This window comes from Calliphora vicina, chromosome 2 (genome assembly GCF_958450345.1).
Source record: "Calliphora vicina chromosome 2, idCalVici1.1, whole genome shotgun sequence".
Taxonomy (NCBI): domain Eukaryota; kingdom Metazoa; phylum Arthropoda; class Insecta; order Diptera; family Calliphoridae; genus Calliphora; species Calliphora vicina.
Window position 1 is genome coordinate 80,403,229 of NC_088781.1, and position 15,313 is coordinate 80,418,541.

At 31.6% G+C, this 15,313-nt stretch overlaps 1 protein-coding gene across 1 annotated transcript in view; it reads left to right on the plus strand.

The window, feature by feature from the left end:
• The window catches only part of chico, a 431,529-nt gene that overhangs the window by 321,776 nt on the left and 94,440 nt on the right, over positions 1-15,313 (plus strand). Inside the window, exon 5 of the mRNA XM_065500717.1 lies at positions 6,753-6,879. Within this exon, the coding sequence (XP_065356789.1) occupies positions 6,753-6,879 (127 nt within the window). The remainder of the gene's footprint in view (positions 1-6,752; positions 6,880-15,313) is intronic.

Sequence of the window (15,313 nt, forward strand, 5' to 3'; positions counted from 1 at the left end):
TCTTTCGCTCACTGACATTGAAAAGTGAGTGAGTATTGTGTCCTACAAAAATAAAACGATCATTCGAATGTAGGTTTGTTATGTATGTATATGATCGTATGCTGTCGCGAATATATTTTTGCTTTGATATGATACAACCAAGGCGAATTTATACAAGGTGGAGTCAGTCAATCAGCTGATTACTCTTTTTTCGCTTGTTTGGTTCTAACAACTGTCAAAGCTTGTTTTTATACTTCAATATCTACATATTCTAAGCTAATTAACAAAATATTTATGTTTTGCATAAATAAGTAAAGCCCTCACTAATCAATTATCTACACTATATTTAGTTTTAATACATATTTGTTTAATTTTTAATTTCTGTTTTTTGACATTTGTTAAGACCATTTGTTGTTTTTGTAGAACTACCACCACCTTGTATAAATTCGCCTTGGATACAACGTTTGTATGAATTCTTTCAAGAATTATTAGAGTTATTCAAATTGTTTTTGTTTTCATGAAGGAATTTTTATATGTGTGCTATTGAATGAGTGTGAATTTATTTATGGTATGGTGATGTAGAATGAAATAAAGAAATAGTATTGCTACAGTTTGTAAGTATATTTCATAAAATAATAATGAAAAAGGAAAATACATAATTGTTATTGTTAAAATAATAATTGTAATTGAAATTATGTAATTAGTAAAAAAAATACTATTTCAAAAATACATTAGTGGGATTATATCTACCAAAAAACATAATCAAAAAAATACAAATAGCTGATATTCTTAATTAAATTATCAATATTATTTCAATCACTTTTTTTTTAGAAAACATATATCTTATGCACTTTTTTACTTTACTGCTACATCAACAGAACATTTGTCAGCTGCCATGAGTGACCTATCGTGGGTTTTCGCTGTTTTTTGGAATGACAGTTTTACGTTATTTTTTATTTCGTAAAACAATAGAATCTTATTCCTTAAATTCAGAAATTCTATTTATGTATATATTGTTATATCATAAAATAATTAAGGCCCTAATTTTGTAAATCACGTCACCAAAGTGATATTTATATGGAAAACAAAAACAAAATTTCAAAAATTTTAAAAATTTGTTTTTGTTTTATATACAAAATTTTCAAACTATGAAAGGCAAACCAACGCTTGAATTTTGGTGCGTTTGTTCTGTTAAGAATTTGTATATAAAACAAAAACAAATTTTTGAAATTTTGTTTTTGCTTTCCATATAAATATCACTTTGTGCCGTGATTTACAAAATTAGGGCCTAAGTTAATGTTGAAAATATTTTTATACAAATTGTATCACAAAACAATTTTTCTTTCGTATTTTTAGTAGAAATTTTGTTGATCATATATATATAAGTTGTAAAAGTCAGGTAAAAAATATATATTTTGCCAATTGATAACTAACATTATGTAAATGGGAAAACCCCCAAAAAATTGCAACAATATTAATTTTGGTTTAGTTATTGTCACATTTTTATTTTGGATCAGAATTATCAGATCATCAAAATATTTTTCCTTTTTCAAATTCCAGTTAATATCTTGTGTTTTTTGTTAATTTTATTATTTTGTGGTAAAATAATACCTTATAGTTAGTGAATGTTCTGCTTAACAAATATTGTCTAAACATTTGCTTACCATCGGAAATTAGAAATAATAAAAAATTAACTCTTTTTTCCGCAAAAATATTAGTTTAAATAAAATACAATTTGATTTTTTAAAATTTTAATCAATTATTTCACGCATAAATCTCTAATTGTCAAAAGACTGTGTGTTTTTACAACTAACAACAGAAATAATTGATTTAATTCACTACAAGCAATTCTCAAAATTAAATGGTCATTATACAACATACTGAGCTAATGAGCTAAAAGAGCGACCTAGTTCATTTCAGTGAGCTGAGCTGAAAAGAGCGGTCACTTCACTGAGCTAATAAACCCAACTCTACCGTACCTTAATAGATATAAACCAAACACCAAAGAGCAAATTTAACTGCCTACGACCACCTTGGCTACTTTTGAGTGAAAGCTTAGAGACATCGTTAATGTCCCACCAAAAATCTACCCCACAAGATGTTTATATATAACTATTCAATCAGAAAAAACATGAATACTAAAGAGTGGCTATTTTGCTATACTGATGGATCCAAATTCATTAGCGGTGTATCCTACGCGGTAGTAGATAATAATTTTAATACCATTAGTTACGGACTACTTAACCATAATAATCCAATATTCTATGCAGAAGCAGAAGCAATATTGAAAGCTATACAATGGGTAAAAAGGCAACGCTTTAAATTTGTTATTTGTACTGATTCCAAATCCTGTATAACAGCAATACAAAATATTACTAATTCAAACGACACCATCAGCGAAATCAGAGATAATCTAATTCGTTTCCCAAAAAAATTAAAAATGATGTGGATACCTGGACATGCAAATATAAAAGGAAATGAAATGAAACAGCAGACAAAATCGCTAAAGAGGCACTAAAATTACCACTTATTATGGATAAATAATCGAAAAATACTTCCACAATAAACATAAAAACGAATGGAACAGCTATACACACTTCTACAAACAATTCAATCCAGACGGAATCTCATCTGCTTATCCACCTGACATCTCAAAATTCATGGGTCAAGCTTACAAATGTACTTACAATCAGTTAAGAAATAAGTAGTAAAAAAAAAATAAATATGTAGCTAAAAAAACAGAAAAAATATTGCCTTGTGTGGGAATCGAACACTCACATTATTTGCTTGTGTTTGATAGTCAAGCTGCTAACTCACTGTTTTAACATCAACATATAAATGAATATGATATGAACAAAAAAATTAATGGCTTTGACAGGTGGCGAACCACTAACCTCCCGTTAGTGGTTCAAACACACTAGATAGCTGTGCTAAATGCAAAAGTTCATTACCAACCTGTATAAAAATAAGTACTTATTCTAGTAAATAAATTAATGTGCTGGGTAACCACCACTCATTACAAAATAATGCATGAAATAACTAGAAAATCCAAATAGATGATATAAGAAAGAAGCTTCGTAAAGCATACATATTAAATCATTTAATCATGGGGAGGCGCCAAATATAGTAAGAATTTACAAAAAACTTAAAACCAAGTATTAAAAATACTCTGGAAGAATAACAGAATCTCTACACACATTTCTCATCAAAGAAACAACAATAACGCACCTAACAGTACAACTAACAACACAACAAACAATGCAATCCACAACATCCAACACATCAACAATGCGAACCACGTCCAAAACAACATCAACGTAAGCAACACAATAACAACACGCAACCGGAACACACACAACGTCAGTAGTATGGCAAAAGATCTAAATATAAATAGTATCTACTGCTCAACATTAGCAAACGATTTTTTTGATGACAACAGATTCCTGCATGAAATTGATCATGTCTACATTACAAGACGCAGAACCGAACGCCGCACAGTGGGTTGAATGGTACCCAAAGTGGCGATTAATTCATAGAAGCCGTAGTTTTAAAATATTATATTTTTTATTGATGAGTTATTATAAGCACATAAAAACACAGCATTTTAGAAAAAAAAGGTTAAACAAATTTTTTTTTAACCCTTTAAGCGCATTATTGTTTTTTGGAAAAAAATACCTTTTTCACAATTTATGCTGTAACTTTGGAATGGAAAGCGATAAATTATTGAATAAAATTGGAAATTAAAGCATACTTAATGTGCTATTAAAAAATTCAAAATATAAATTTATTGTATGTATTTATATTAGTATAAATTTAATTTAAAATCCAATTTTTGTTTTACACAAAATTGTATAAATTTACAAATTTTTTAAAAAAAGTCAAAAAAGAGAATATTATAATTTTTTAGTACTGAATAATCATAAATCCATAAAAACACAGCACTTTAGAAAAAAAAAGTTTAAAAAAATTTTTTTTTAACCCGTTAAATGCATTATTGTTTTTTTGAAAAAAAATACCTTAGCTCACAATTTATGCTATAACTTTGGAATGGAAAGCGATAAATTAATGAATAAAATTGGAGATTAAAGCATACTTCATGTGCTACTAAAAAAATAGAATTATAAATTTATTATATGTATTTATATTAGTATAAATTTAATTTAAATTCCAATTTTTGTTTTACACAAAATTTTATAAATGTACAAATTTTTTTAAAAAAGTCACAAAAGAGAATATTATAATTTTTTCGTAATGAATAATCATAAATACATAAAAACACAGCATTTAAAATAAAAAAAATTTAACCCGTTAAGCGCATTATTGTTTTTTTTGGAAAAAAAGACCGTAGTTCACATTTATGCTGTAACTTTGGAATGGAAAGCGATAAATTAATGAATTAAATTGGAAATAAAAGCATACTTAATATGCTATTAAAAAAATCAAAACATAAATTTATTATAGCGGTATTCACTGTTAAGTGCGAATGGTCTAGCATCATTGCAAATGCAAAATTTTACCGTAATCCAATAACAAAATACACACAAAAACATTTACAATTTTGCATTTGCAATGATGCAATTCCATTCGCACTTAATACTGAACTCCGCTTATATGTATTTACATTAGCATAAATTTAATTTAAAATCTAATTTTTGTTTTTCACAAAATTTTATAAATGTACAAATTTTTTTTAAAAAAAAGCCACAAAAGACAATATTATAAATTTTTGTAATGAACAATCATAAATACATAAAAACACAACTTTAAAAAAAATGTAAGAAAAAAAATGTTTAACCTATTTTGTATCAGAATATGTTTTTTTAGCAAGAGGAGTTCTTTCACTATAACTTAAATAAGTAAAAAACCTCAATAAACCCGCACGATTTTTTTCTGTATATAGAAGCTGAAAGTTCATATTTTAAGAGCATTTAATGGAATTTACCCGATCTCGCCCTGATTTTTTTTAAACTCAATCTATATATCGAAAAAACCCCAATAATGGAGAACTTTAAAAAAAATTTTAAAAAATATTTTTAAAACATTTATCTAAACAAAAATTATTTATTTATGTTCTCAAATACTTGAAGTTGATGGTTCCATTTTAATATTTCTACTTTTAACAGATTTAACAAAAAATATAAGCTCTCGAAATATCACAATTTTTAATTTTAACCACAGCACGCAACATTTGTAAAAATTATTTGACTTTGACCGCTCACTGCCAATAAAGTAAGTTACTAACAACTGTAATTTTAGCAGTTTGTGATGTATTATTTAATGCACTTTAACCCAATACCAAACATGACTGAAACAGATAAAGTTCAGCTTTAGAATTAATCGCCACTTTTGGTACATTTCAACCCTCTGTGCGCCGATTTAAGGTAGAACGCTTCCATAATGAGTATGGCAGAAATACTTTGGGTGTGACACTACCAACAATCCTCAACAAACTGCCTGTTAATATAATCAATACTAAAAATGTACATAATAGAAAAAAACTAGTAAAACAATTGTTCATAAGTTCGCAATGAACAAAATAATGTATATCTTATATATAAAAAGAAATGTACATTTTGATGTCACTACTAACTGCGAAAACGGGTCGACCGATTTCAACCAAATACCATTTCAACCATTTCAGGGTACGTTGGGGATGGTCTGTAGATGGTTTATGTGAAGTTTTCACGAAATCGGCATAGTAGTTCCGGAGATATGGCATTCTTCTGTACGAGTGTTAGTAACTGAACTCCTCCGTAACGGCTGAGCCGATTTCGATGAAATTTTTTGTGTGTGTTTGAGTTTGTCCCTGGATGGTTTAGATTCACAATTGACCTATATAGGTACAATGGGCGTGGCACCTCCCATACAAAATAAAAATTTGTTATTGCATATCTGGAGTACTATTATAGTGGCAGTCTTCAAACTTTGTATGAGCTATGGCAGAACAACGTTTGCCGGGACAGCTAGTAGATATATAGAATATTACTAATAATATTTACATAATTTATATAATTTTTTGAATTTTTAATTTATCCTGCTGTCAAGCCTAATGGCTTAGTGGGTTTAGTATTAAGAACAAATTTTTGTATAAATTTTTAATATCAATAAAATGAATGAATGAATGGAAAAAAAAATTTGTCATTACAAAAATTCGCAAAATTTTTCCTTCTTGAACACCCGTCAAGTTTGAAATTTCAATATACTCCATTTTGCCAAATTTTTTTATGCTAAAGACATGTCTCAAACGATTCAAATATGTGTTAATGTGTTCAAGAAAAAATATTTTTTAAAAAAAGTACCAAAGTACGTTTACCCGGATTTGGCCCAATATACACCAAAAACACAATTTTTATCCCTTAAGCGTTCGAATTTTCAAAAAGTAGCAAATCCATGTTTGTTATTATTTGATAAGCAAAGAATACGATTTAAAAGTTGTTTCTATGCTTATTTGTTTAAAAGATACATACATAGGTTGCGAAAAAAGTACCAATATACAGATTTTACCCTTTTCTCTTTTTGTAGTCTCATATTTCCGAGTTGCTTGTTCATTGTTGGTTTAATTTGATTATATCCACCTTTAAACTATTAAATCTATTATTTTAAACATCATTAATTTGTCGTTTTCCCTGAAATATAGGCACATAAAAAAACTGATCGAATTTTCTTAACTTAATTAAAATAAATACTGCGTGTAAAATTAATAGTATTAGTCGTAGTATAGATACAAATTGAATTAATTTTTTTAATAATGCGTAATAAATTATATTATTTAGATATGAACTCTGTGGCGGCTTTATCATTGGATCCAGGAAGTAAAGCAAACACAAATCTTATAAAACCATGTGGTCCAGCTAAGGTGACAGATATAAAGAAGGATATTTGCGGCAATATAGATGACCAGTAAGTTATAAATTATTTTAGGTATAAATCTTATTACCAGGACATGTATAAATACACAAGCAAATTTGAAATAAACAAGCAAAAAGTTTAAAAAAACTGGCAAATATGCCAAAAAATAACTTGTCAAAAAATTAATTTTAGTATACAAATACATAATAATTTTGTAGAAATTGGGTTCACGACCAATATTCAAACCAAATCTATTATTAAAAGTTCTGTCATATTTGTATTTGTACACACTGCTACGATTTTATACCGTTTGATGTCAATAGTGTATAAACCTCGTATGTGTACAAATCTTACAAGAACGATGTCTATTTGACACCATACCGTTGCCGATTTGGCACCGATTTTTTAATCCCTTCCTTTTCTAAACCCACCATAATACTTACAGATATTGAAATAAAACATAAAATACTTTACTTTTTACATTTATTTAATAAACAAGTAAGAAAGTATGGTCGGTCAAGCCCGAAACAGAAGAATAGATGACAGCTTGTTTTTAACCGCCACCGTGCTCGTTCTTGTTCCCCCGCATTGTCAACAACTAATGATTGTCAAACGAATGAAAACCCATATAATCCCTACACTAAGTAAAAGAGCAAAAAAAAAATTTCTTTTAAATTTCAATAATTTATATTTTTGAGTGATTTTCGGTAGTGGGCCTTATAATGGGGCTATAACCAATTATGGACCGATCACCATGAAATTAGGTCGTGTGATTTATGTGTATATTGAAGTTAACTATGTTGAATTTTGTGTGTTTACCAACATTTTTAAGCGATTTATGCACGTTAAAGTGATTTTCGGAAGCGTGTCTATATGGGAGCTATGACTAATTATGGACCGATCGTAACAAAATTTGGTGACATGAATTTTGTGTATATAAAACTTATTTGGAGCGCAATTTGTGGAGATACATATATAAATTAAACATTTATGACCGATAAAGTCCAATTTCGGAGGACATTTGTATGGGGGCTAGGTGAAATAATGGACCAATTTCAGCCAGTTTCAATAGGCTTGGTCCTTGAGCCGAAAAAATAATATGTATCAAATTTCATCGAAATATCTTCAAAATTGCGACCTGTACTCTGCGCACAAGGTTTACATGGACAGCCAGCCAGCCAGCCAGCCAGCCAGCCAGCCAGCCAACCAGACGGACGGACGGACGGACGGACATCGCTTAATCGACTCAGAAAGTGATTCTAAGTCGATCGGTATACTTTAAGGTGGGTGTTAGACTAATATTTTTGGGCGTTACAAACATCTGCACAAACGCATAATACCCTCCCCACTATGGTGGTGTAGGGTATAAATAGTGTTTATACACTACACCACCATAGTGGGGAGGGTATAATGCGTTTGTGCAGATGTTTGTAACGCCCCAAAAATATTGGTCTAACACCCACCTTAAAGTATAAAGATCGACTTAGAATCACTTTCTGAGTCGATTAAACGATGTCCGTCTGGCTGGCTGGTTGGCTGGCTGTCCATATAATCCTTGTGCGCAGAGTACAGGTCGCAATTTTGAAGACATTTCGATAAAATTTGGTACATGTAATTTTTTCGGCCCAAGGACCAAGCCTATTGAAACTGGCTGAAATCGGTCCATTATTTCACCTAGCCCCCATACAAATGCCCTCTCGAAATTGGACTTTATCGGTCATAAATGTTTAATTTATTTATGTTTATTTTTTAACTTTTTATTTATTTATTGAATCTGCCTATAATATTTTTAAATAAAAACAAGTAAGAAAGTATGGTCGGTCAAGCCCGAAACAGAAGAATAGATGACAGCTTGTTTTTAACCGCCACCGTGCTCGTTCTTGTTCCCCCGCATTGTCAACAACTAATGATTGTCAAACGAATGAAAACCCAACAGCTGTTAATCTAGAGTTACCAAAAAATTCAAATATTTTATTTACGCCTGAAAGTATGCTAGCAATATCAGCTTCAGAAATGAAATCCACCAAACCGACTACAATTAAATTTAACCCATTAAGCGGCGCTATACCCAAGATTAGTCAACCATTAAATAAAGATAATAAATCCCAAATACAGGTTGGAATGGACCGGCATGTTACAGTATTAAAACGGGCACGAAGTCCCAAGTCTTCGGAAGCGGCACCCTTGGCTAAATTATATAAGGTAGTGAACCTGCTAGACTAAACAATGAAAATCGTTTTTCTATTCTGGAATGTGAAACAGATGAACCAGTAAATAAAATTAACTCTACAAAACCACCCCCTATTTACTTGAGAGAAAATAATTCAAATTCACTGGTTTAGAGCCTGATCTCATTAATAGGAGAGAACTCTTTTTACGTTATCCCAATCAAGAAAGGCACGATTCATGAAACTAAAATACAGGTCAATAGTGAAAACGATCATAGAAAGGTTGTAACAGATTTTGAAACTCAAAAGAAAAGTTTTTACACTTATCAGCTGAAAGGAAGCAAGGGTCTACAAGTTGTAATAAAGGGTATTGACTGTAATGTTGAACCACTCGAAATAAAGCAAAGCTTAGATAATAAAGGTTTTAAGACAATAAATGTGATAAACATTAGTAATCGCGAAAAAAAACCCCCAACGACTCTTCCGTGTTGAACTTGAACCCGGTGACATAAACCTGAAAAAAAAAATTAAACACATCCCGTATATAAGTATGAAGTACTTATTGCATCGTAAAATCACGGTAGAAGAGCCACATATACGATTTCGCCCCCTCCAATGTATGAAGTGCCAAGATTACGGACACACCAAGGCATATTGCAAATTGCCACCAGTATGTGTGATTTGCGGGGAGTTGCATAACACAACCCAATGTAACAAATCCAAAGATGATCATAAAATAAAAAAAATGTAGCAATTGCGGAGGTAATCACACAGCAAACTACAGGGGTTGCCCTGTCTACTCAATTGTTAAAAAATCACAAAGCCAGAAACCGAAGATTTTCCCCACTCAGCCATTAAATAACATCAATTTGAACTACCCCCCCGTTGCGACAGACATACGACAACAAAGAAACATATGCAAATGTACTAAGAAACAACCAAACTCAGACGCAAGTCCGTCAACCACAAAACCAAAATATGAACCCAGAGGTAAGAGCAAACGCCAATTTTCAATTTTACCAAACAATAGAAACTCTTGTGCAATCGGTAAATAACTTTACAAACTCAATGAGTAACATGATGCAAGAAATGCTTAAGATGCAATCAATGTTATTGTAGGCTGTTCTTAACAGACCATGAACTGCCTAAGAATATGTTTTTGGAACGCTAACGGCATTCGCCAACATAAAAACGAACTCAAGTATTTTCTTAAAAGTCATGAAGTTGATATAATGTTAGTTTCGGAAACCCATTTGACGTCTAGAAGTTTATTTAAGATAAATGGATATGTTTTTATGGCACAAATGATCCAAGAGATAGAGCATGTGGAGGCTCTGGAATTTTAATTAAAACCCGTATCAAACACCATTCAATGAGTGATATTTGTGAAGATTATCTTCAAGCTACGACAATCTGTTTGGATGATTACTACATAAACCTATTAATTTCGTCGATATATTCACCTCCAAGGTTTTCGATTACTGAAAACAAATATGAACATTTTTACGAATCACTAGGACCCCGATTCCTGGCAGCTGGCGATTATAATGCTAAGCATACTCACTGGGGATCAAGACTTGTAACCCCGAAAGGTCGCGCTTTGTTTAATACAGTTTCTAAATTGAATTTGAATGTGCTGTCGAGCGGAGAACCAACATACTGGCCTGCTGACCCAAGCACAATACCCGATGTCATTGATTTTGCAGTTACAAAAAATTTACCAATGGCACTAAATAATGCAGGAAATCTTCATTAGAATTATCCTCGGATCACTCACCTACCTTCGTTATTCTATTGAACCCCCTAGAAATAGTATCCCAGACTGGTCAATCTGCAATATCAAGCACGAAAATAAATTGCTCCTCGAGCTACCCCAAATTGCATTAAGAATAATCCTATTTATTTTTAATGCTATATTACACCTTGAATATTATCCACCAGAATGGAAGGTTTCTTTAGTTACAATGATACCTAAGACCGGGAAGATATAGCCTATTGTCAAATATATCAAAGCTATTCGAATAACTGTTAATGCACAAGTTAAAGCCGACAGTAAATCATTTTGATCATATTCCAACTCATCAATTCGGATTTCGAGAAAAACATAACACCATAGAACAAACTCACAGGTTGGTAGAAATCATATCCAAGACATTTGAAGAAAAAAAATATTGTTCTGCACTCTTCATCGACGTTTCGCAAGCCTTCGGCAAAGTATGGCATGAAGGATTATCGATAAAAATAAAACAAAATTTACCAGTGAACACACACAAGTTTCAAGAAAGTTATTTTAGTCATCGAAAGTTCGTTCTTAAAGAGGGAGACTTCATAAGTTCACCACAGCCTATTGAAGCAGGCGTACCCCAAGGAAGTATACTGGGTCCCTTCCTATATTTGCTATATACTTGTGATATGCCTACAAACATTCGAACCCACATATCAACTTTTGCTGATGACACAGCTATACTAGCCATTCATGAAAACCCCCAAGAAGCATCTGTACTGTTACAAGACCATATACACGACATAGAAAGGTGGTTAAAACAATGGAGAATAAAAGTAAACGAGCAAAAATGTATACATCTTACATTCACATTGCGTAGAGAATCGTGCCCTCCAATCCTAATAAATAATCATATAATAGTACCTCAACAAACTGAAGTTAAATATCTAGGTCTGCATCTAGACCGACGTCTTACCTGGAAAAAGCATATAGATACGAAATTGATTCAAATCAAGTTAAAATTACTACAAATTTACTGGCTAATTGGTAAAAACTGGAGATTGAGTTTAGATTGCAATTATGGGGCACGGCCTCAGCTTCTAATATTGAAAAAATTCAAAGATTCCAAAATAAAATATTAAGAATGATAACAGCAGCGCCTTGGTATGTGATAAATATTAACATTCATAAGGACCTAGGTGAAAAATTAAATAAAAAAAACAAGCGGAGTCATATTTGAAAAAGTTAGGAGTTCACCCAAACCCACTTGCACGAACATTAATGAAGGAATCCAACAGACCTGCGCTGATGATAGGATCTATAAATTAAACATAATTGTTCGTCCAACTGTGGTGGGACGTAAATAAAAAATAATTTTTAGATTTAAGATTTGAACAAATTATTGATAGTTCACATTATTTTGTGAAGACACAATAAATAAAAAATGAAAAAAAAAAAAATCTGCCTATATCATTAGGCCTAACAATAAGTGTTTAAATCTTATAGCTAAAATTAAAACTAATTACTCTCTAAAGAGAGCATTACTTGATGCATGGACCTCATCTTAGCGGGGTGGTAGATCTCCTCTACAAAGCCTTGATCTGGTTTGGCTCTGTGCGAGAAGCCGAGCAAGCGGATTTGGTGGGATTGTAGTTTCAGTATATATTTATCGCGGACTTTCTTAAACTCATCCTTCACTATTGGCACTTCCAAGTCCCTGTGGATGTTTTCATTTCTTATGTACCATGGTGCACCCGTCATGGTCCTAAGAATTTTCGACTGGGCCCTCTGTATAAGCTCAATACTGGAATTACTGGCCGTTCCCCACAATTGGATTCCATATGTCCAAATTGGTTTTAAAATGATTTTATACAGGGTGACTTTATAGTCCAGGCTTAACTTTGATTGGTCACTTATTAACCAGTGAAGGCTAGATGCTTTTAACTTCATGCGAAGTCTCTTGGTTTCTATATGACGGCTCCAAGTAAGTCTTCTATCTAAGTGAATACCAAGGTATGTAACATAATCGGACTGAGGTATATTAAAATTGTTAAGTGTGACAGGTGGACAGAATCCCCTCCTCAGTGTGAACGTAACATGTTTGCTTTTTAACTCATTTACATGTATTCTCCATTTGTTTAACCATGTTTCCACACATCTTAAGTAGCCATCTAGTATACTAGATGCTATATATGGGTTTTTATGCGAGCTAATAATTGCGGTGTCATCAGCAAATGTAGAAATAGTCAATTCATCGCTCGTAGGCAAATCAGAGGTGTATATCAAATAGAGGGTAGGTCCAAGAACACTTCCTTGTGGTACTCCTGCTTCAATCCTATATTCTCTTGTCACGTAATCGTTGTACTTAACTGTATTTATTTTATATACCAGGCCTTTGTGCCATACTTTGTCGAAGGCTTGAGCGACATCCAAAAATATTGCTGAACAATATTTCTTTAGGATTTTCTTATCTCTCCGGTTATACGATTAACTTGTTCGATTGTTCCGTGGCGTTCCCGGAAACCAAATTGATGAACTGGGATTATATTTTTCTCATATAAAAATGGTATTTTCTTTTGGAACACTTTTTCGAATAGCTTCGATAAGCAAGGAAGCAAGCTTATTGGTCTATAGGAGGATAGTACGGTCAAGTCTTTACCTGGCTTTGGTATCATTATTATCTGAGAAGTTTTCCAATTTGTCGGAAAAACTCCATGTTTAAAGATCGCATTAAATATTGTAGACAGTACAATTATTGCCACACTCGGTAGGTTTTTAATCATAGTAGGTGTAACAGAATCATTTCCAGGTGATTTTTTTAATATTTATTATCCTTGATTTATTAATTTATTTATGTAACTACACAAATTTCGCTCCAAATAATTTTTATATATAAAAACTTCATGTCACCAAATTTTGTTACGATCGGTCCATAATTAGTCATAGCTCCCATATAGACCCGCTTCCGAAAATCACTTTAACGTACATAAATCTCTTAAAAATGTTGGTATATACACAAAATTCAACATAAATAACTTTATAGACATAAATTACTCGACCTAATTTGATTTTCACTTCCGAAAATCACTCACGAATATAAATTATTGATATTTTACAAGAAAAATGTTTTTGCTCATTTACTTGGTGTAGGGTATTATATGGTCGGGCTTGACCGACCATACTTTCTTACTTGTTTTATAATAAGTCTGTAGTAAGAAGTATCTGACGGTAAAAAATTAGTTTTTTGTTATATATGAGGAGCCGCAAAACAAAAGGTACTTTTTTAAAAATTTATAAATTTTGGGAAATTGATTTTTTCTAGGAGATTTCAACCCAAATATTATAAAAATACCAAAAAATCAATTTGTAAAAAATTCGAAAAAGTACATTTTGTTCTGCGGCTCCTCATATACAAATATTCATTAACGTCAAAATAAAATAAATTATAAAAAACAATAGAATTTTTAAGTCACTTTGTAGAAAAATGGGTGTCCTCACTTGGGGACAATTGGAATACTAGGTGTGAAATTGCCCAAAGCTGTTTTTTCAACGCAAAACATTTTTGTACTACTTTACATCCTCAGCGGCATTTACAATGGCAAATAACACATCGCATTTCATTAACTATCCCTTTTGAATTGTGGCCTTTATTTTTACGATCAGTGCCAATAATTGCGGACCACATTTGACAACTTTTTGATGTTGTGGGATATAAATAAGTCCGCTAAATATTCCGCCTGAATGATGGCCGTTTCGGAGTGTGTTTTCAGCTTTACATAACATAACGAGTAATGACCAAGCATTACTAAATGCTAAGTCCAAAATATATATACATATTGGCCACCACCACTTTTTGCCTCTTAGGAATACTCAGTAGAGACCGATTGAGAAATAGTCTTCGTATACTGAAGTCCATATTTTCCAAATCAAAATATGTTGCCATGGTAATAACGTTGTTATTCCAACATATTATTATTATTTATGTCAAAGGCATAATCATATACTGCTCTTGGTTGTTTCTCTTTGACCTGCACAAGTGGACATTTTTTCGTTCTATTGTCTCATATTGTACCGGATGCTCTGTACCCCAATCATTCTTGGCTTATTTGTCTTTATTACCTTGGTCGGCATCTCTTACAGATACAGGATCTGGTGGCATAACTAATATATCATATGCATGATTGTCATCGTTTTCCATTATGTAATTCACAGCTTCTTGAAGAATAAAAAATATTTTGACCTCTAAAAATCTTTTCATGCGCCAAAAATTTGATTTGCTGGTATCATAATTTTTCTGAAGTTTTTGTGTAAATAAAAATAATGACGTCTTTTTTTTGGAAAATTTTCACCCTGTTGTGTGCATTTTGAACACATTTTTCTGTAGAGCAGAAAACTTTTTTTACCAAATTTTATTTTCTTGTTAACCCTCCGTTACTCGCAACTTATCTGGTTGATACAGGCAAACTTTTTTTTTTTGTAAATTTTTTTAAACACCCTAAATTTTAAGCTATTTTTTGATAAAAATAATATTTTTACTGCAATTTTTTTGTATTACTATTTTAAATAAATTGCATTTAATATTGTTTTTATGTTT